The sequence below is a fragment of the Patella vulgata genome, chromosome 3 (assembly GCF_932274485.2).
Source record: "Patella vulgata chromosome 3, xgPatVulg1.2, whole genome shotgun sequence".
Taxonomy (NCBI): Eukaryota; Metazoa; Mollusca; class Gastropoda; family Patellidae; genus Patella; species Patella vulgata.
Window position 1 is genome coordinate 13,061,916 of NC_065881.2, and position 22,857 is coordinate 13,084,772.

At 39.3% G+C, this 22,857-nt stretch overlaps 1 protein-coding gene across 2 annotated transcripts; it reads right to left on the minus strand.

Moving 5' to 3' along the window:
• Nucleotides 1-5,700: 5,700 nt before the first annotated feature.
• LOC126816172 (uncharacterized) lies at nucleotides 5,701-20,969 on the minus strand. Of its 2 annotated transcripts, XM_050542427.2 has the most exons (7): nucleotides 20,737-20,969; nucleotides 19,305-19,470; nucleotides 13,036-13,262; nucleotides 10,690-10,899; nucleotides 9,667-9,753; nucleotides 8,100-8,767; nucleotides 5,701-5,837 (listed from the first exon to the last, which is right to left on the minus strand). In XM_050542427.2, the coding sequence occupies exons 1-7, from the start codon at nucleotides 20,855-20,857 to the stop codon at nucleotides 5,829-5,831; spliced, it is 1,488 nt and encodes a 495-aa protein (XP_050398384.1). In that variant the 5' UTR covers nucleotides 20,858-20,969; the 3' UTR covers nucleotides 5,701-5,828. The 2 variants fall into 2 exon arrangements, with proteins under 2 accessions (XP_050398384.1, XP_050398383.1); XM_050542426.2 differs by lacking the exon at nucleotides 5,701-5,837 and having other exon boundaries at nucleotides 7,667-8,767.
• Nucleotides 20,970-22,857: the final 1,888 nt, after the last annotated feature.

Sequence of the window (22,857 nt, forward strand, 5' to 3'; positions counted from 1 at the left end):
AATCACTTGCACTGAACTGTAATTATGGTTAATTTGGGAGCCGCGGTGTCTCGTTGACTAAGACGTTGGCTCGCTATCCTGAAGGTCCCGGTGTTGGCCAAGAAAGTTCATCGGGATTATGTCAATTGACAACTTATAATCCATTGGGTGGGAGGTCTCGTGTACATATTGGGTGGTGCCGACTGTAACCCCGGCTGCACGCGTAATGGCACACAAGGCGGATTTCAAGGTGTTTTTTGTAAGTAATTAAAGCGACATTATTTAAGATCTAAATCTGTCCATTGCAGGCCTTTTTTGGTTCTTAAATGGTATATAAATTATTAGAGAGAGCAAGAGATGGGGTTTAACGTCCACTCGACACAAACTAGGTCATTTCGGGACTAACACATGGTTCAATTGAATTTAAATAATTCACTTGCGCGTAGGGGTCTTTAGCAGTGGGAGGAAACCGGGGGACCCGGAGAATCGAAACCCCGCCAGTTGACTCAATGACAGACCGTATGATACAGCGCGCACATGCTAACTATTCGGCCATAAAACCCCACGCGTAAAATATCCCTTGACAGTAATAAGTACACATGACAATACAAAATCCAAAGCATCGATTTGTTTCAATTTGATGAGTAGATTCATTTTTAATATTTCTTTACAAAACGTTTCACGTTAGTGTCTAATCTCCATCCTTGCACGTGAAAGGAGAAAAGGTACAAATACAACATTAATTGACCTCCGGAATAGAAAGCCACTTTAAAAACTCCATTATATAAATCACAGTTATATAAATTTCTAAAATACATCAAGTGAATAACATTAGTTATACATCAATCACAACAATCAATATATCGAATGTATAATATTGGTTTTATCCTAAACTCAGCAGCACGAATGTATAATATTGGTTTTATCCTAAACTTATATTTTGATCATAAGGAAATGAAATGAAATGGGGTTTAACGTCCTACTGTTCTGCTCCTATCTGGGCTAATGAAGACGGGCATACGCCATACAGTGTGCTATGAGGGAAATTTTGCCCAGGCAGCGGCACTATCGCCTACTCTTATATCGAATTCCAACTGCCAGGGGATCTTTTACGTTCATTCCAATATATACACGGGACCTCGGTTTTTCGTCTCATCCGAAGGACTAGACAGCTCTCCTTGTCAGGCCCTCCGTTCTGCACCACTGACAAGGGGAAACCACGTCGGAAAATCCCGATGAACTTTCTCGGCCAATGCAGGGATCGAACACCCGACCTCCAGGCTAGCGAGGCAGCATCTCAACCAACCAGCCACCGTGGCTCCATGATCATAAGGGATCGAACACCCGACCTCCAGGCTAGCGAGGCAGCATCTCAACCAACCAGCCACCGTGGCTCCATGATCATAAGGAAGGAGGGGAGTGAAATCAACCTAATTATTATGCCTAATATATTAAATTAGTTATATTACCATCAGGGGCGGATTGGGGCCGGGAGCGCCCCTTTTTACAGACCGTGGAGCCCGGACGGGTGCTCCCCCCCGGGAAAATTTTGAAAAATGAACCCTAAATATGCGATTTGGTGGCATATCTGATTATAATCTCTGTCAAATAATATATCTCATAAATTGATTAATTGAGGCCAAAACCCCGACCTGCAAGTAATTTACGAACCATTGATAGACGTTTCTGGCGTATCCTCACAAACAGGGTGCAGGTGACTTAATAATTAGTAAATTTGCGGGCGACAGTGTCGGGTGAATCCGATGAAATTTTCGGATGAAATTAGGAATCCCCATTGCAGGATTCCGAATTCCGGCCCACACCCAGCACACCCGGCCCAGAAAGTATATTATACCAACCCATTCCAGACTCCAGTGATGGCGTGGCGGCCCGTTAGAGCCACCGGCCACATACAACATGATCATCATCGCTCCATGGCCGGTCCAATACCCCCCCCCCCCCCATATAATATTCAGCAGAAAAAGGTTTTGTAGACGAATTGGATAAAATTATTTTTTTCATTTTTTGTTCGACCGGCCCTTTCCTAGAACCTCCAGTTGGCTTTCTGGGGGGTTGGATGGCTGAATGGTTAGCGTGCGCGCGCTGTATCATAAAGTCTGTCATTGAGTCGACTGGCGTGGTTTCGAATCCCCGGTTGTACGTGGCAAGGAGTAGGGTCGCCTGTCCAACCTCGTGGGTTTTCTCCGGGTCCTCCGGTTTCCTCCCACTGCTAAAGACCCCTACGCGCAAGCGAATTATGTAAATAAAATTAAACCATGTTAGTCCCGAAATGACCTAGTTTGTGTCGAATGGACGTTAAACCCCATTTCTCTCTCTCTCCAGTTGGCTTTCTTATGGTAGATTTATTCGGAAGTCAGTATGCAGTCGGTTTCTTGGTTGGCCACCCATGATCTCGGCATTATGGGCGCCCCTCTGGAATGAGGCACCCTACCAATCATGTTCAGCAGAAAAAGGTTTTGTAGACGAATTGGATAAAATTATTTTTTGTCCGACCGGCCCTTCGGGCGATCGGGCGGATGGCCCAATCCGCCCCTGATTACCATAATATTATTAAGAAGATAAGCTTACAGACACAAACCTATTCAATTGTGTAGATAAGGGGTATTGATTGCAGGATTATATTTTAGTCTAGTTGGTGGCTTCAGGCCCCAATTTAAATCTGTTATATTTAAGAGATAGTGTAGTCATTTTCAAAGGGAAATGGTTTTTGTTGTTATAAGTCTTAATTAATGTTATGTTTTGATTGTTAAATTGTTTTTACTCATGGATGTACTATAAATGTAAGGTTATTATTCATTATTGATCATTGCTTGATAAAGATACCTGTAAGAGTATTGAAACGTTGTATGTAATAAACTAAGAAGTAGTAAATCCATAAAGTTGTGTTATTATGAACACTTTAAGATAATTTATATAAATCACAGTATTATTAATTTATAACATCACAATGTTCGCATCGTCTCAAAGTTAAATGCTTTTTGGTTTGATTATTAAATAATACGGCAATCTGTATTTATGAGAACAAGAGAATGAATTTCTTCAAATCCAAAAATAGATGACTGAAATATTACATATGGCGGATAAAAGCGTTCTTTGATTACATGCTTTTTGGTTTGATTATTAAATAATAATCCAAAAATAGATGACTGGAATATTTATTGAATGGAAAGTAATTTTTTTTATAAACAAAGATCTTCGGATTTGCAGTTTTCTAACTTGGGCGGATTTGTGATTTGAATCCATGTCACGAGGACAGTAAACAAACTTTTATAGGGTATAGGTCCTATTTATAATAGCTTCTGGTCACAGCTGTATTATGATACTGCTAGTTACAATAAAATCATACATTATAGCTATTTTTATTTATCCTTGGTGCTTCAAATATATTTTGGTTCTTAGGGTGCATTAACGTATTTAAAAATATGTTTTAAAGCTTTACGTCATTTTATTATATCTTTCTACCATAAATAATAGCCCGAATTTAAGTATACCAAAAGTTAAAGAAATATAACCAGTTTTTGAGTCATTCAGATATGACTGCCAAAATTGTCACCAGCACGCATCTTTTTTAGGCTAAAGTCTAACCAGAAAACTTATTGTCCATACATAATAAAATTTATATTTCATTATATTAATCAATTCCATTCCGCCATTAGTTTGTCTTAAACTCGTCATTTGTGTTCATGGGCATCAGGGTCGAGATGGCAACGTTATATGTTTTATTCGTCTAATTTACTATAAAACATCATTCGGTTCGCGTCACGGGTTAACGGCATATTAATAGCTTTATTCACTTAGATGGTTCCTTTACTTATAGTTTATTTTTCGAATTGCTTTTTGTGAGGGGGGGGGGGTAACGCCCTGTCGACACTAGCGACAAACTAGGTCATTTCTGGACTAACATTTGGTTCAATTTTTTTTTCAATAATTTGCTTGCGCGTAGGGGTCTTTAGCAGTGGGGGAAACTGGAGGAACCGGAGAAAACCCACGAGGCTGGAGAGGCGACCCTACTCCTTATCACGTACAACCGGGGACTCCAAATCGATAGGGTTGCTCCTCTCACGATCTCGACGTATCTCGAGTTTTCAATCGTTTGTGTCGATTTCTATCTTCAAAGAAATGTTTCCGAATAATAATACACAGCAACAATATAAAATCAAGTTATAAAATATGCATATAAGCGTGTTTTGTGTTCGCATCTCATATCGGATTATCTTACTTCGTATAGATTTAGGGATCGGTGAGTAAGACTTTCACTCGCTTACCTGAAGGTCCCATGTAGTCTCTATCGTATTAACAAGCTTTTCGAAATGCGATGAGGCCTGAGGCGGTAACTCTGGAACTGCAGGCCACGGAACACTGAAAATCGATAGGGTTATGACCCAAATGGTTAATACCCAAATTGAAAAAAAATTCTGTTCAAAGACATAATTAATCTCCATTGTATATAAAAATCTTGTAGAGATCTATACTACCAGTAGATATCTATGTTCTCAAAACAAACATCTTCTAAAATCTCCAACTATTTTTTAGAGAGTAAGGGCGAGTGAGAAATGGGATTTCCGTCCAATAGACACAACCATGGTTCAAATTTTTATTTCAATAATTTCGTTTGCGCGTAGGGGCTTTAGGTACTAAATAATAGCCGCGGGGTTCGACAGGCGACCTTATTCCTTGTCATGAACATGCATGGGAAGACTCGAAACCACGTCACTTGACTCAGTGACAGAATATGAAACAAACCCTAACAGCTGGCTAAATAAGTCAGGAAACCAAACATATCACTTAAGAGTGACACAAGGTGTAAAAACTTAGTTTAAGACGGGCTCAAAGATCACATTTTGAGAATCTAACTAGTTATACTATATTTTACGGTGGCTGATAAGGGACATGAAAAATAATATAATTTGTTTTTTTATAATTTTCACCTAAGTCAATTTTAATTTCCACCCAAGTCAATTTTAATATAATTTGTTTTTTTTATAATTTTCAACTTCACTGTTTCTAATATCAATTTGTAAAGTTTATTTCGTTGCACAAAATTAACATCCTGATAACTAGTGTTATCTTCCACAGATTTTGCGAATCTGCACACTTCTTGGAGACTCTTTGGATCCATGCTTTGTACCCACGGCCGAATGGATGATTTAAGTCCCTTGATGATGATTGGAAGGAATGTATGTGGTCTGGAATAGAATATCCCATTGTATTCGATTGAACTCTGTCCATGTAGTCATCTACAGATTCACACATTCCTTGATTGAAATCTAGCACTGATGGATCAAATGATCTTTTTTTAAAACGTTCTTTCGGTGCGTCCAAAAATATCTGAATAGGTGTTTCTTCAAATCCGAGAGTTAGAGAATCAAAATACATATTTGCTCTGCCTTCAAGAGAGACCCACAATAAAAGTTTTTGGTTGTGTCAACCTATGTTTCCTGCATTAATTGAGGCTTTAAAACGTTGTACCCAAATGTAAAAAAAATGTCCTTTCTCGCCGTTAAATTTAGCCATGTAAATTGACATTTTTGACTGCACTATACTTTGGTTTATAACATTTTCAACACCTGAGACACGTGGAGTACTACTGTTGTTGTGTGTAGTTGTTTTTTCTGCCATGTTGTAGTTTTGACTTCGTGTACTATACGGGAAAACGGATGATCTCCAACTTCCCTTTTGTCTTGACATGAAGGGGACCAGGTTCTATCTCCACCAGTGAGAACGGACTGCTTTTTTGCGTTCTATATTGAGGGAATCTTGTGTACGAAGATTCTACTACAATAGGTATAGGTTGGGGGTGGTTGCTTACTCGCTTGGCTGTTTCGTTCTCAATTATCCTAAAAGTAAATTAATCTCTAAATCAGATGAGGTTGTTCAACATGTATGTTTATTTCCAGAGTGAATTTTATATATTATATATATCAGTAAAAACAAATATTGAATATAGAATAAAATATTAATAAATGAATAGTAAATTAATTAGATGTCTATTTCTATATGCGTTATTGTAAATGTACACGAATTGTCACATGGAATATTTAAAAAAATGAAATTATAAAATGAGAACCATAAAATGTGTACATAAAGCTAAATATAGGTATCTTACCTAAAGTTTTAAGTAAATTAGTCTCTAAATCAGATGAGGTTGTTCAACATGTATGTTTATTTCCAGAGGGAATTTACATGTTGCTGGGGATCACGTGGCTAAGTGGGTAAGACGCTGGCTCGCTAGCCTGGAGGTCGGGTGTTCGATCCCTGCATTGGCCGAGAAAGATCATCCGGATTTTCCGGCGTGGTTTCCCCTTATCAGTGATGCAGGACGGGGGGCCTGACAAGGACAGCTGTCTAGTCGTTCGGATGGGGCGATAAAACGAGGTCCCGTGTACACATTGGCGTGCACGTAAAAGATCCCTTGGCAGTTGGAATTCGATATAAGAGTAGGCCGTAGTGCCGCTGCCCGGGCAAAATTTCCCTCATAGCACACTGTATGGCATATCCCCGTCTTCACTAGCCCGAGCAGAACAGTAGGACGTTAAACCCCATTTCATTTCATTTAGATGCTGCTGTTGTTTATTAAAGATTTAACGTCCAATACAATGAATATGATATTATGGACAGGTTTAGATGTTGCCATCTGCTTGAGCTTATATACATGTTGGTAACCAGGTCTGATTTAGAGCGTCTTAAGATTAGCTCATTAAACAATTAATATAATAGCTTTAATTAAACAGCTGGATCAGGTATAAGAGTACAGTTTGAATGAGCTTAAATTATAAATCTCTAGACCTTTAGGTACAATGAATTTAATTTACAACTGTTCTATCAAACTTGAGAGTTGATTTTAACGAATAATGTGTATTAATAATAAAATATATACAAAACTTTAAATACATAATATTTCACAATTAATGTGGTATGTACAGATAGAGTTATACTTTACTCTCTCACAAAAGTATTAATCCAAGAAAAACGCGACTATCGATAAGTATTTAGTACACAACTATAACCCGCTGGAAAATGAAAGTACACGTATAATGGGAAGTTTTTACACACGAACTGAATTCTAGACATATTTGTGGATGTATATATCCAGGCACAAGGTGATCTAAATTCATAACAGTTCGTATCTAACTTCACGGCACAACTGAACGTTGGTGTTTTTTCAAAGAATATAAAATTTACCTGACACAATGACATTGCTAGTCATGTAGCGCGTACCTGAACAACTGAACATTGTCATGCTTTCTACGAACATAATATTTGAGAGTTCTCGAGTCTCGCATACAACATTTTGCTAGTTTTAATCCCTTATATAGTCACATCTGGCATTTCACAGACATTCAGATAGTTCCTTGGCCTTAGAATACAGTGTTCCAATTAAGAGTCCCCGACCAATAATCATGTTAGCTTTATTTCGCCGTTAACACATATTAAATCCTGAGGAATGGATCTATAGGAGAGAGAGAGAGAGCGCTTGCGCGTAGGGGTCTTTAGCAGTGGGAGGAAGCCGGAGGACCCGGAGAAAACCCACGAGGTTGGACAGGCGATCCTACTCCTTGCCACGTACAACCGGGCATTCGAAACCACGCCAGTCGACTCAATGACAGACTTTATGATACAGCGCGCCGAGCTAACCATTCAGCCATCCACCCCCCCCCCCCCCGGGTCTATAGGAAGGCCTGTGTTAGCTAACATATAATTACGTAATGCCCCATGCAAAAAAGTGAAGTATAGCATGATTAAACCAGCATACAGCTCTTACATGATTTTGTTAAGTTTCATTTCGCCGTTAACACACATATTAAAACCTGTCTTCGTCCTTACATAATTTGATGACATCCCGTCCGACTTGAATGCACCTCGGCAAATCTACAGCAATGATTATAACGAAGGGTATTACTAGAAAAATGATTCCAATGTAACCGTTAACACACATATTAAAACCTGTCTTCGTCCTTACATAATTTGATGACATCCCGCCCGCCTTGAATGCACCTCGGCAAATCTACAGCAATGATTATAACGAAGGGTATTACTAGAAAAACTATTCCAATATAGCCAATAGCAGTAGAAGTGGGTCGTTGATCTTGTGCACTTACTTTTTTCTGAATGACAGCAGAAAGGTTTTTCTTGTCAACCGTTAACTCGTTTACGATGCTTTCGACTGCCGCTTGTTCTGCGACGGGATCAGGGGTCACAACGATCACGTTACGGCACACCAGTGTCCTCATAATTCCGTCCGATCCAATAGCCCCTTTAATCCCAGTAGAACCAGAAGCATTTACTCCAAGAGAACTGAACGACGACTGTATGGTTGTGTCGATAGTTTGGACCATCTCTGAAGGACACGGAGAAGAAGAGTACAGAACTGTCGACGAACACGATCCTGTGACGTCAACTGTTACGGTATCACACGACTGGGTCTGTGTTTCTGTTACCGTGGAAACGACCAACGAGGAACCACCAATTGTCACAGTACTAATCTGTAATACCGTTGTTATAATGTTTCCTATTGTTTGGGTAACTATGGAAACAAGAGGTAACGTTGTTGTCATGGTTTCTGTCGCCGTTTCGGTAAATGTACTAACATCTGTTAAAAATTCTGTAGTTGTAGACCAGTTTGTGGAATATTCTGTTACTGTGTAATTGAACATTTCTGTGGCTGTTATCGTGATCGATGATGTAATCGTTTCAGTAGAAGTATTTGTAATTGTTGACGTTTCTGTGGTTGTGCTCGTGACAGTTGGACATATTATCGTAGATGACACTGAAATAGTGAAATATTAAGTAGAACATAGATATTGGACACGAGAAGAGGCAGTCTCCACCTTTCTAAATATGAACGTCATGACCGATATGCCCACTTGAAATTTTTATTTTAGTAATAAAAAGAAGGACCTTGTTTCTCCAAAGCTTAACTAAAAATAAAATCCAAATTTTAGTAGATACTTCAATTTTGATTGGCTAAGCACTAAAATCAATCTAATATTATCCAATCAAATTACTACAATTTGGATTTTATCTTAGTTAAAATTTCGCGAAACAGGCCCCGGGTCCATATACATGCACAAATCAGTATACAGCAAGACAATTAGGGTATTAGTATTATACAGATACGTCCACTGAACGTTTCCTGCAGCAGTTGCAGATGATACATTGAGCCAACGCCTTGATTGTATTCCCTCACGACTCGAGTCTAGTCCCCAGTACTGAGAAATGTGAGAAAGGAAGACATTTTAAATACGGCAAAACTAATGATTATTAAATAGAGCAGCTTGTACAGCAAAATTAACATCCATAATTTCAAATTTCAAAAAATTTAATTTCACTCTTTGGTTGGGTGCCCAATCTCTACACGCATCTGTCCATAGATTTCAAATGACAAATCAATATTGTAGTATGTGGACGTCGTTACCACTGAACGTATCACGTCGACGGAACTCCATTGGTAAAGTAGTATCTGGGGTTCCGAAAGACTCAAGACAAAAATACCATATACCTAGAAACTTTGGTTTGATTTTACAGGAAGCCGCCGTATTCAATCTCGGCGTTGTCCGAGAAAGTTCATCAGGATTTTCCCGTGTGGTACCCCCTTGTCAGTTGTACAAGACGGAGTAAGATGAGTACATTATGTAGTCGTGAATAATCTTGGTGTACGTCACTTACCTGATATCAATGGTTCGTTAGCACAGTCTGTAGGATCGGAACCATCATCGGCTACGTCAGTATATACCATGCTGTCTATTGAAGTATCTAGAATACACAAACGTTATTTCTACACCATATCGATGCTTCATATTTTACGAGCGTACATAGAACTGAATCATGTGTCTCATAGAACTGTATCATGTGTCTCGTAAAACTGCATTGTGTGTCTCGAGAACTGCATCATGTGTCACATAGAACCGCGTCATGTGTCTCATAGAAATGTATTATGTGTCTCTTAGAATTGCATCATGTGTCCCATAGAACTACATCATATATCCCATAGAACTAAATCATATATCCCATAGAACTATATCATGTGTCCCATAGAACGGTATCAGGTGTCCCATAAAACGGTATCTTGTGTCCCATAGAACTACACTATGTCACATACTCTACAATAAACAAACAATAGAACCTCGTCATGTGTCCCACTGTCTTGTAGACAGTTAAAGATGCATTGTGAGGAACTTTAAGCCAATTTCATTTCATGCATTGTATAAGAGCTAAATCTGCCTATTGCAGATCGTTTTATGGCCTTATATGAATTATTATACAAATATTTACTAAGATGATAAATCCATAATCAACTCCCTACGTCTTCGGATGGCTCCGATATGAAGTAGATTAGAATACCACCGCAGCCATTTAAGAGTTTAACGATAAACTAGATAATCGAGATTGTCAAGTTCGGACGATAATAAAACAATCTAAGTTACTGTCAAATCTTCAAACACTTATAATTTCGCTTAGAATAAAGTAATTTTCAATGAATTCATTTTTCATTATGTATGTTTGTACTATTGTAGCAAAAACGGCCAGCACGTTCTCTAGATCTTTTATAATGCATATTTAAGCAAAATAATACAATAAAGGTTGTACCATGATTCATAGAAATAGGACTACCCAATTCAACATTTCATTTTTACCTAGATCAAAGAGATTTAGTTCCTTTAAGTATTTGCAATAAATAGAAACGCTTACCATATGAACAGTTCTTAATAGCGATTGTGCTGTTACTGGCATCTGTGGCTAGCAGCATTAAACATACTTGATTTAGATTACCCGTCAGGAAACAGCCAGATGTATTATCACAGCTAGTTTTACACTCATTCAATGTTGGTGTTGAAACACTGTCTTGATCGCTAAATGAAAATGCTGTCATCGTTGACTCACTAAAGCTGCACGTGTCATCTGAAATTAAGACAACGGAATTTCTTTAAAACGTTACACTGTATTATACTATATGAACTGGGCACGGCATCATCGCGGTCATTTAGGACATCGGGGCGCCATATCAATATATTATACTGTGATGCAATTCCACCCCACCCCCCCTTAATTGCTGCCCTTTCAATGCTAGCCTTAAATCCACTGCCTGTGCTAGACCCTTTTTTGAGGATAAAAGGAGATTTGGAACTAAATGCAAATCAGTGCTTATGGAAGCTTTTATGGAAATTCTTTTTGTGTGTTGGGATGGTCATGGGGTTGGGCTAAGAGGAAAAAATAAAATTTTGGAAATTTGCAAAATCATATAATCACGTGACGTCATGGTGGTCTTTTTGGACTTTTCATTTTTCACTAAAGTTAAGACGAAAACGAATATTTATGGGATATTGTTTTTTTTTCACTGGATGTTGATAAAATATATAAAATGAACAAAAATATCAATAGCAGCCACGAACAATGCCATCACGAACACGCGGACCACGTCTCCCGCTGCCATGACCACGTGTGGATTGCAATACCTTGTTTTCACTATCATTTTCACCCCCAAGTCCCGTATCATTATCAGTATAGTCAGTCAATTGATCTACACTTTCGGGATTCATGAATTGCCTACGTCTTTTATGATCAAGCAGGCCAGCATTATTATCAACATCAGAATTATCGTCAGAATCTACTGCATAGGGCAATCATGTTCACGCTTGTTCATTATGAACGGGAGACATAGTCATAGGTGGAACGTAGCGCAAGAAATCACACACTTTATAATACCAATCACTGTCCTTATTACTATCATTATCAACTAACTGGCAACGAATTATGTGTATCACTCGCCTCGAAATTGTCGACACTGTCTTGGTCAGCGAAGATGCCATTCACGACTTCGCCGAGAGTGCATCCTCTACGTTGTCACTATGCACTCCGCCATTTTACGGCAAATACGGTTTGTCGTTTTGAAACACGTAGACATATGTTATAGTGTATAGAAAATACAGAAGATGGCACTTGCAGTTACGGTGCTAATTTAAATGAGGGCCGTACTGAGTACCCGGTATTACCGGGTACGGGCATTTTAACGACATTTTATAACACCCGGTACTACCGGGTAGACGCAATGAATTATGCTGGGTTCCCACTATCACGATTCGTGCTACGATTGAAATCGTTGATCGTATCGAAACGTATCTGAACATATCTGCACGTACGAGATCGTGGACTCAACAGGGACAATCCTATTGTAACGCATCGCACGGCAGTAGGAACTTGGCATAAACGATGGTAGCGGTGGTGGTCGTCGACTGTATTGCTCATGCAGCATTGGCGGGGTTGGTCGTTAAATATATTGTTCTCAGCGTGGCGGTCGATTGTATTCCTCCCTCAGCGTGGCGGTTGACTGTATTAGTCACTTAGCGTTGATGGTGGTGGTGTCATCGTTGACTGTATACCGTATTCCTACCTCATCGTAGTGGTAGACTTTATTCATCTTTCAGCGTGGCGGTTGACTGTATTAGTCCGTTAGCGTTGGGGGTTGTGATAGTCGTCGTCGACTGTATTCCTCTTCCCTTGGTGGTGATGGTGGTGATCGTCTATCCTAGGCGGATGTATGTATTACTCTCCCAGGGGTGGTAGTGTCCGTCGCATTCAGTGTTTCGTCTACTGTAGCGATGGTAGTGTGGACATAAATAGTTTTGTTTAATTTAAAATCATAGATAAGAGGGGAATTTTTCACACTGAGCTCCAAGACAATCTTATTTTACTCAATACTCAGATATTTATAACTAGGCGGTGCCTCGGTGACTAGGGTCCTTGTACAGGACAGAAAGTCTGGCAATGACGCCGTTTTGTCGTCAGGATGCTGCAATAAATACGAGTTCCTGTGTAAACAATGTCGTGCACGTAAAATAACCCATGACAGTCGGAATTCGAATTAAGTGTAGGAATTCGCGCCGCTCTCCGTGAACAATTGCCTTCATAGTACAGTGTATTATCACTGTCGCTGCACGAGGAACTGTCTCCCCCCCCCCCGCCCCTTGGTTATTGAGACAGCGCCTAACCACTGAAACACCCTTGTCTCCCCCAATGTGAACTACATCTAGAACTTACTTCTATAATGTTCACAAATAAATGTGTTTTGTTCGTCACATGCGCGTAAGTCGAATCCATCGTCATGCTCTCTATAGCAAAATGAATTAGTATCGTAAAGAAAGTCATTAGTACTCCTCCAGTGATACGATTCAGCCAGGTTCGTCCGGGGAGGTGGACATCCGGGACCATCCCAATGTCTGGAAGTCGGTGATGTCCAATATAATCCGGTCCACGGAGCACCAATACTGTAATGATTAAAACACATTTTATAGAATGTTTGGATGTGGATGATCTCAAATATAAACCGATCCACGGAGTACCAATACTGTAATGATTAAAACACATTTTATAGAATGTTTGGATGTGGATGATCTCAAATATAAACCGATCCACTGGAGTACCAATACTGTAATGATTAAAACACATTTTATAGAATGTTTGAATGTGGATGATCGCAGATGTAAACCTATCCACGGAGTATCGAGTCTGGAATAATTAAAGGACAATATTGGTGTCAGTCATTATTACATATTATGTTTATAGAACTGTTATTGCTCTTTACTTCAGTCAGATATATAGAAGGATAACTCGTGTTTGTCGTCACTCCCCGTTTATTCAAGTGTTTGTTACACATATCCCTTAGCAATGATCTTTGTGTTAAGGTTATATTTGGAATGTATTTAACCAGTCCTATCACATATGTAATAATGACTGACACCAATATTGTCCTTTAAACCACATTTTATAGATGCTGCTGCTTTTGAAACAATCTGATTAAAATACATTCGACTTAACATTGGATGGTTCATGTAAAGATAAAATTTCATTGGCTTATTTTCCACATTAAAAGATTCTTTCCGATCACAATGACGTATTGACAACCAAGCAACAAAATTTGTTCAATAAAAAAAAAAATGAAACGAAATAGGATCTGTGTTTTAATCAGATTGTTTCTAAATCGTGTATTTGCGGTAATTATTTATGATATTTTCTACTGGAAACGGGGTTTAATATCCTACTTTTCTTAACCAACATGGGGATCACGTGGCTAAGTGGGTAAGACGCTGGCTCGCTAGCCTGGAGGTCGGGTGTTCGATCCCTTCTTTGGTAGAGAAAGTTCATCCAGATTTTCCAGTTTCCAGCGTGGTTTCCCCCTTGTCAGTGATGTCTAGTCGTTCGGATGGGACGAAAAACCGAGGTCCCGTGTACACATTGGCGTGCACGTAAAAGATCCCTTGGCTGTTGGAATTCGATATAAGAGCAGGCCGTAGTGCCGCTGCCCGGCCAAATTTCCCTCATAGCACACTGTATGGCGTATGTCCGTCTTCATTAGCGCAGTTTATAAGCAGAAAAGTAGGACGTTAAACCCCATTTCATTTCATTTCATTTCTTAATCAACATGACTAATGAAGTCGGGCGTACAGTGTGATGTGGCTGACAATTTTGAGTGGACAACGACGTTCACTGGCACGGCCTGGTAAAGGACAGCGTATAATCGTTCGGAATGTACGAGTAAACGAGATACCGTGCAAACGACCACAGTAAGTTTTAATAACTGAACAATATAGACTGAACAGCAAAAGAAACATCACTTTTTCAAATACAACCAAACAAATAGAGAGAATGGAGTCAATTAACACAAAAATCGATATCCAAACACGTTGTAGGCTTTTTTATGCATGAACGGGTTTAGGGAACCTGCTTAAAGTGTTAGATTTTTGCGCCAAATGGGCACGCTTTACATGTCAAAAAACAAAAAACTAAAGGTCTGAAAAAGTAACTAACTTCCCCTAATGGTTTTGATACAGAAAGAATGCCACGATTTAGCCCTCAAAAATGTAAACAATCCGATGGACGCATGACTGGTGTGTAGCGCCCCAGAATCATTGCAAATGATGTAATCAAATACTGGCTAATGAAGACGGGCATACGCCATACAGTGTGCTATGAGGGAAATTTTGCCCGGGCAGCGGCACTATCGCCTACTCTTATATAGATCTTTTACGTATGCATACACGGGACCTCGGTTTTTCGTATCATCGAAGGACTAGACAGCTGTCTTTGTCAGGCCCTCCGTTCTGCACCACTGACAAGGGGAAACCACGTCGGAAAATCCAGATGAACTTTCTCGGTCAATGCAAGGATCGAACACCCGACCTCCGGGCTAGCGAGCCAGTGTCTTAACCACCTAGCCACCGTGGCTCCACATGATGTAACTTGGTCGCCCTATTGAACGTTTGTTCATCAATCGCCAGCACTTACAAAATCGCTTTGAAACAGCCACCCCAACTGTACGACAACTGATTGGCACCCATCTGAGACCGATCATTGCTGATACAGTCCGCCGTTGACTAGCCAATACATGAGATGTGGCCGACCAGACAGGGTACCCATTCTGACAGCCCGTCATCGTCCAATTCGACTGCAGTGTCAACACTAGCGACAGCAGCAATGTTGAATTATTGTACAATGAATTTGTTATAAATTTCAGAACTTAAAACAAAGGTTTTAATTCATCAAATTCAGTGCGATGTTCAGTATAGATACATATCTTTGTGATCGACGAGTGTTTTATTGAAATATAATATACCATATGTAACCACGGTACTGGTTATGCGAGAAATCGTGTGTTAACAGCAAATCAGATCAGCGCTCGTCTTTAAACAGACACTGGTGTGAGAGTGAGTGGCCAGACGATTCGGAATCGACTGCATAGGGGTCACCTTCGCGCCCGACGTCCTCGCGTGATCCCTTGTTTGAGAGATCATCACATTCAGGCAAGACGTCGTTGGTGTAGGGATCGTCAACACTGGGATAATCGACGCTGGAGCAATGTGATGTTTTCAGATGAGTCAAGGTTCACTGTTGATTTTTTGGACAGACGTAGGAGGGTGTGGCGTCGTCGAAACGAGCGCTTCCAAGACGTTAACGTCATCAGACATGATCGATTTGGGGGTGGTTCTGTTATGGTGTGGGGAGGCATCACTGTTGCTGGAAGAACGGCTTTACATGTTGTTGCAGAGCGTGTTACAGGCCAGTACTACCGGGACAACATCTTGGCAGTCCATGTTGTGCCGTTCGCACGACGTCATGGCCGCCGTTTCACCTTCCAGGATGACAACGCAAGATGTCACAGGGCCAGGATCGTTACAGGTTACCTCCAACAACAGAACATCACCACATTACCTTGGCCAGCACTGAGTCCCGACCTCTCCCCCATCGAGCATGTCTGGGACATGCTTGGACAGAGGTTACGTCAACGTCAACAACGTCCTGCCAATGTCCAAGAACATGCTGCTGCGTTGCAACAGGAATGGGACAATCTGGACCAAAATGACCTTAGACGTCTCATTAGGAGTATGCCACGTCGGATCAATGCTTGTTTGGCAAACAGAGGAGGATTTACCCGTTACTGACTTGGTTGTGATGCTGTGGTAACTTTGCTGTTTGACCCCGGGTATCATTTTACCCTTATAATGGTCAGTCTGTGCCTTACTTAGTCTAACGATCATTTGGAATAAATCGATGAATGTGAACTTCATTTCATTTTGTCATTTGTTTCTTCGTCAGTTTCATTAGGTGACTTTAATAACACTTAAAAATCAAATATCCCCTACTTTTTTTGAATAGTATAGAAAGTTGGTTTTTTAGAATTGCTTTTATGTAAGTTCTTGCCTTTTGTATGATGTTTATTAGCATTTTTCAAGAAGATATTTTTTAACCGAATAACCTTTTCTAAGTGATAATGTTTTTCTTTACGGTTTTATTTTTGAAAATACGAAAAAGAAAGAAAATTTTTCTATTGTTTCCGTGTCTGGCTTTGAACGCCTTCGGGAATGGAGATTAATATTCTATGAAAGCTGATTGTTTCTGTGAAGATTATTAATTTTTTTTGTGTGTGTGTGTGTGTGGGTGTGGGTGTGGGTGGGTGTGTGTGTCCTTTCTGCAAATCGGATTTCTCATAATCTAACCATAGGATCTTTCTAAAACTTTGACTTACCCCCCCACCCAAAAAAGAAAAAAATGGGTGGCAGCTCTTGATTAAATATATTTTCAAAACGTTTTACGAATCCGAGATCGCCGAATTTTTCGAACGAAAAAACTGACAATGCATAGTCGTAACTTTGTGATTTTTTTACCTATTAATTCTTTTTTCTTTGAGTACCTTGACGAAAATCATTTTCAACTGCAATTTCAGATTTTCGAATTTCGAAAACTGGTCGCTGTGATTTCGTCCCGGAAGTTGAGACCAACTTTATAACTTCTTTAAAATTTGCACGATTTTTTTTTATGAAATTTGGAATGTAAGTAGATCTTACTAATGCGACTTGAAAGATGGCATTTGAAATTTTCTAAATTATCTCCCCTTGGATAAATTAAGGATCAAAATTTTCAAAAAAATCGATGAAATATAGGTCAGATTTGCTTGAAATTTTTTTTGTATACTACCTAAGAAATTACTAATCCGTACACAAAATATGGAGTGTGTCGAACGAACCGGAAGTGCCACCATCTTGAAACGTGAGAAATCAATAAGGCTTTTGAGATATTTTTCTTACAGACATGGGGGTTTCATTTTCTGAATCCTTGAAGGAAAGCTTAAAAATCTATCGGATCAGAATTTCGATTTCGGTCAAGCGATGGTCACCATTTTGAACTGAGTATGAGAAAAGGTGAAAAATCCACGTTAACGCAAGTTAAAATAAACACAATAGGCCGTAGTCTGAAGAATACGTCTCCTATTACCGAAATGAATAGACGGGATTAGGGTCGTGTTTTTGGTATTTGAAAATGTCACCAATTCGAATTTTGCCTTTGACATTTTTCATGCCGACAAAGTTGTTTACGAGTGAAAAATCGCATTTACTTCGCGAGATTTTGACCAATTTTAATGATTATTTTTTCTTGTTGAGATTCTTTATATAACCCATGACATGTGACAGGAAGTGACTGTGAATATGAAAGCTTTCATATCTGCTTTGCAGATCTAGTTTGTTTTGTTTTGTTTTTTTTAAGTTAAAATGTTCTTTAACAAGTTAATATGAGTTAATTATCAAAGCTCCTAAATCATGGCCATTTTCGTATTCAAACCATTTCAGAGAGTTAAAGAAAACCTATTCTTGATCATAATTTTTTTCTGGACTCCAAATCTAGGATTTAGGTGGAATTTTGATCGGAAAACCTTTTTATTTATTTATTCATTAAGAAAATATTATTTGGTGCCTTCGACCATAACCACTGATTCTGAGTGGGAGACTGATTTTGAGTGGGAGATTGGACAGCGGCATGTTCATTGGTCTGTATAACTATTTTCCAGACTGTTAAAGCGTTAATTCATTTCTATTAACGCATTAATAGGGACATTTCGCACCGGTACGAAAACGAATACGAAAACGAAAACGTTATCGATTCGTGTGTACTTGTGACGTCAATCCGTAATGAGTATTCGGCCAGTGAAAAACGTTACGCGTATGGAGCTGGATTTACGTAGGTATGCAAACGAATATGTTTCTTGTCTCATATATTGAATTTTTCACCATTTTTCGAGCCTTTGTGTATATTGTTGATTGTGTAGCGTTCGTAGAATGTGCTCACAAGGAATATTCTGCTTGATTTGTTGTACATCTGCCGAAAAATCGATTGAAAACTTTGCCTTGAACGAGAAGTTCATGGAGTTTAAATTAACGCCATCTAGTTATTATCGTACGTCGGATTGTGTACCGATGCGAAAGGTCCCTAATCTCATTTATACGTTGCTGTCAGCCCCGATCGACACCAATACAATCGGATAGTGTACTCAACGTAACTTGTCTGAAACCCATTAATATTGATACGGCTGAAAGTGCATAAAGCAATATATTGATCTTAAAGATTAAAAATAACCTATAATTGCAGTTCATTGAGTTACAGTTAAATACAGCATATACTTATTGGGTCCCGTGTACCTTAAACAATCCCTTGGCAGATGGAATACGATATAAGAATAGGTCATAGCGCCGCTGTCTGGGCCAAATATTCACCATACCGTCTTTATTAGTGTGCATTACTTGCGCGGGGGAGAGATGTTTGCCGAGAGAGAGTCATGATTCCATCAAGGGATCTTTCCTCTTTTTCATTCCTTCCGAAGGACTAGACACATTATCATTGTCAAATGTTATCCCGTCTTTACTAAAGGGATCTTTCCTCTTTCCCGTCCTATATCCGTGGTAGTCGTCATTAATAACCGGATATCCTGACGATGGATGAAGTAAAAACCGAGTTGACTTGTTAAATCGAATATTACTCACTCTGAAGAAAATGCACCGTTTTTCATAGACATATATAGTTGATATTTTTCTTCTGTTTCGATATTAATTAAATATCCGCCATTTTGTCGGCACACTTCCCTTGCCTCCTTCCAAGTTCTCGCGTCAGTAAATAACATATAAACCGTCCTTCCTCTTAGACTCCCAGCTGAAATATATACAACAATAGACTGTAGCTTAACGAGGAGCCACGGTGGCTAAGAGGGTAAGGCGCTGGCTCACTAGCCTGGAGGTCGCGTGTTCGAATCCCTGCATTGGCAGCGAAAGTTCATAGAAATTTTCCGACGTGGTTTCCCCTTGTCAGTGGTGCAGAAAGGAGGGTCACTGTCTAGTCGTTCGGATGGGAGGAAAAACCAAGGACCCGTGTATACATTGGCGTGCACGTAAAAGATCCCTTGGCAGTTGGAATTCGATATAAGAGTAGGCCATAGTGCCCCTGTCCGGGTAAAATTTACCTCACTGCACATTGTATGACGTATGCTCGTCTTCATTAGCCCAGTCGGAGCAGAACAGTAGGACGTTAACCTCATTTCATTTGATTTCATGTAGCTCAGCGAGTAAGGCATTGGCTAGTTCACTAGGGTAGTCCTGGGTCTCACTGTGTGGACATCATTAGTAGAGTAATAACATATGTTCAGCCCTCGTGAGGTGGGCAATACCTTTAAAACTTTTTCATTCTGGGTGGCACAAATGCTTAAAGAAATTACTATCGCGTTCGTCTGGGCTTTAACCATTGTTAACCGCTTTGTTTCTACGGGGGCTGGCTGAAAGTACTAAGTCTTAAAAGGATAGATCAGTTCGGTTGAAATAAACTTTTGTCATCAACAAGTACAATCATTGAATGAATCATAGACATAAGAATTGCAACTGTCGTGATATTATTTACTTTGTGCCAGAAATGGACAAAAATCGCAATAGGGCAGTCATCGAGTAGCTGCAACCGAAAGTGTGCAGATCTCGAAGGGGACTATGTAAAAAATAAGTGGAAACCATCTACTTTGTACAGGTTTTTCACAGATCGGCTTAGAACTTTTCAGTTAGCGAGAGAGAGAGAGAGAGAAATGGGGTCTTACGTCCACTCGACACAAACTAGGTTATTTCGGGACTAACATATGGTTTAATTTTATTTCAATAATTCGCTTGCGCACAGGGGTTTAGCAGTGGGAGAAAAATCTGACGACCCGGAAAAAACCCACGAGGTTGGACAGGCGACCCTACTCCTTGTCATGTACAACCGGGGATTCGAAACCACGCCTGTTGACTCAATAACAGGTCTTATGATACAGCGCGAACGTGCTAACCATTCGGTCACCCAACCCCCCTTTTCAGTCAGCCCTTGTACATTAACACGACTACGGTGTTATATATATAACAATTTACCTGCATATACTAAGTTATATATAAAATAGTTTACCTGTAGAAGGTACATCTATTACGCTGGCTTGTATTGCTGATATGATAACCACCAAACACACAAACATCATCTCGAAAGACAATAAATACCTTCTACATCTTAACACCAGATTGCTACACATTGTCAAGTCTTTTATGTTATAATCTTTAAATTTCAAAATTTCTCCATAAACCTAAGTGAATTTCCACGTTCCATCTCTAATAATGTGCGTCCAAATATGCCGTCTATATGTCTTCTGCGTTCACGGCAGAACTTAAATGCCCTTTCTTTATCTATATAAAGTTCAACCCAATTTGAACGTAAATCCACTGTGTCACATTATCATTATTCTGTTCAATATTTCCCGTTTTATTGGAATATGTTGCTCCTAAAATATCCAACTATTGTTCCTACAGGTTTTACCCTTGCTAAAACTTTAAAACCGAATTATCTCTATCTTAATTCAAATTAGTTGGATTAACATTTATTTATGTATTCCTTGCCTCCTAAATTAATTTACACTTCTTATAAAATATTTTCAGTCCTTCTGGAAATTTGTTTCGAACTACTGATTGTTGGTGTTTTAAACTTTAAAATCGAAGATAAACCCTGTTTTATGCCTCTCTGACTTAATTCCCTTTTATGTTCTCCGTGCCGCCTCTAATTTGTCCGGTTGATATTGCCCGTTTCCTGGAAATATAAATTCAAACATTACATCGAGAGGTTTTACATTTTATGCACGTCAACCATATACCACGTTATGTTTCGCTGCTCTGGAGAGAGAGATTGAGAGAGAGAGAGAGAGAGAGAGTGAGAGTGTGTGTTAACGTCCACTTGACACAAAGTTGGTTATTTCGGGACTAACAATATGGTTCAGTTTTATTTCAATAATTCGCTTGCGCGTATATAGGAGTCTTTAGCAGTGGAAGGAGAACCCGGAGAAAACCCACGAGACCGGACAGGTCGACCTACTCCTTGATTCAACGCACACGCGCTAACCATTCGGTCATCCAACTAGCGTAAGATTGTGTATGTTATTGTTTGATTTATTGGGTCCATTCATTGTATTGTCTCTGTAGTTATCGCGTGTTGTTTTTGTTTGGTTAAAGATACATTCAAGCGAAAAGTTCATATTTTTAAGTTATATTTTTAAAATGTATTAAAATAAAGCACTAAAATAGATGGTATCTATAAACAGTCGTACCTCGTTAAAGAATAATCCTATTAATCCTATAATTCACTATTGCCAGTTGAGAAATTGGCAAAAATATCATTTTCAACTTCAAATTCAAACATTTGAAGTTAGCTCTTCCATGGCGGGGCGGGGATAGAAAACCAAGGGAGGTAATTGTGTCATACCTATGATCGTATGATAGTAAGTTGACAACCTATTGAAGAAAAGACATAGAAATAATTATGTTTTGACTTTCTTAGAAAATATGAAGTACAATATAAGAGCTAAATCTGCTTAAATCAGGTCTATCTTTGTCATCAAATGTTATATGAATTATTATTTAGACAATTATTTATATGCCAAGCCTATAATGAACTCTCTGGACTATCCAATGGTCGACATTTGTCAGTGGTGTAGAAAGAGGGTCTGGCAAAGGACAACGTACAGTGGTTGTGATGAGACGAAATTCCGAGGTACCGTGTGCACATTGGCATATGAGTAAAAGATCCCTGGCACTTGAAATTCAGTAGAAGAGTAGGCTTTAGCATTGCTGTCCGGGCAACAACTTCAACATAGCACACTGTATGACGTATGTCCGACTTCATTAGCCCAGTAGAAGCAGAACAGTAGGACGTTAAACCCCATTTAATTTCTTTGAAAAAAAAACGTCAATAAAATGAATCAATATGCGTGGTGATTTATGATGTTGAACGGAAAACTGTGTAATTATTATAATTAAATCAAGTGGTTTTGGATGTTAATTGATCACACATGGATTCAGTCGATCACAATTCAATACACAGTCCTGTTCAGGTCTTATAGGTCAACATCCTTAAGGGATGACATGACGACTCAGTGAGTAAACTAGCTCACAAACCAGGAAGTCCCGTGTTCTTTCCGGAGTTGGTCGAGACAATTCGAACGGTGGTTTCCATCCTGTATTCCTCTTGTCAGTGGTGTCAGACTGT

Bases quoted from the DNA above. Each gene is read 5' to 3' on its own strand.
- LOC126816172 (XM_050542426.2), bottom strand. From the start codon at position 20,857: ATGTGTAGCAATCTGGTGTTAAGATGTAGAAGGTATTTATTGTCTTTC. The intron at 13,263-19,304 runs GTGAGTAATATT...TAATCATTACAG, and splicing joins AACGGTGCATTTTCTTCAGA to TATTGGTGCTCCGTGGACCG. The intron at 8,768-9,666 runs GTAAGTGACGTA...TCACTATTTCAG, and splicing joins TAACGAACCATTGATATCAG to TGTCATCTACGATAATATGT.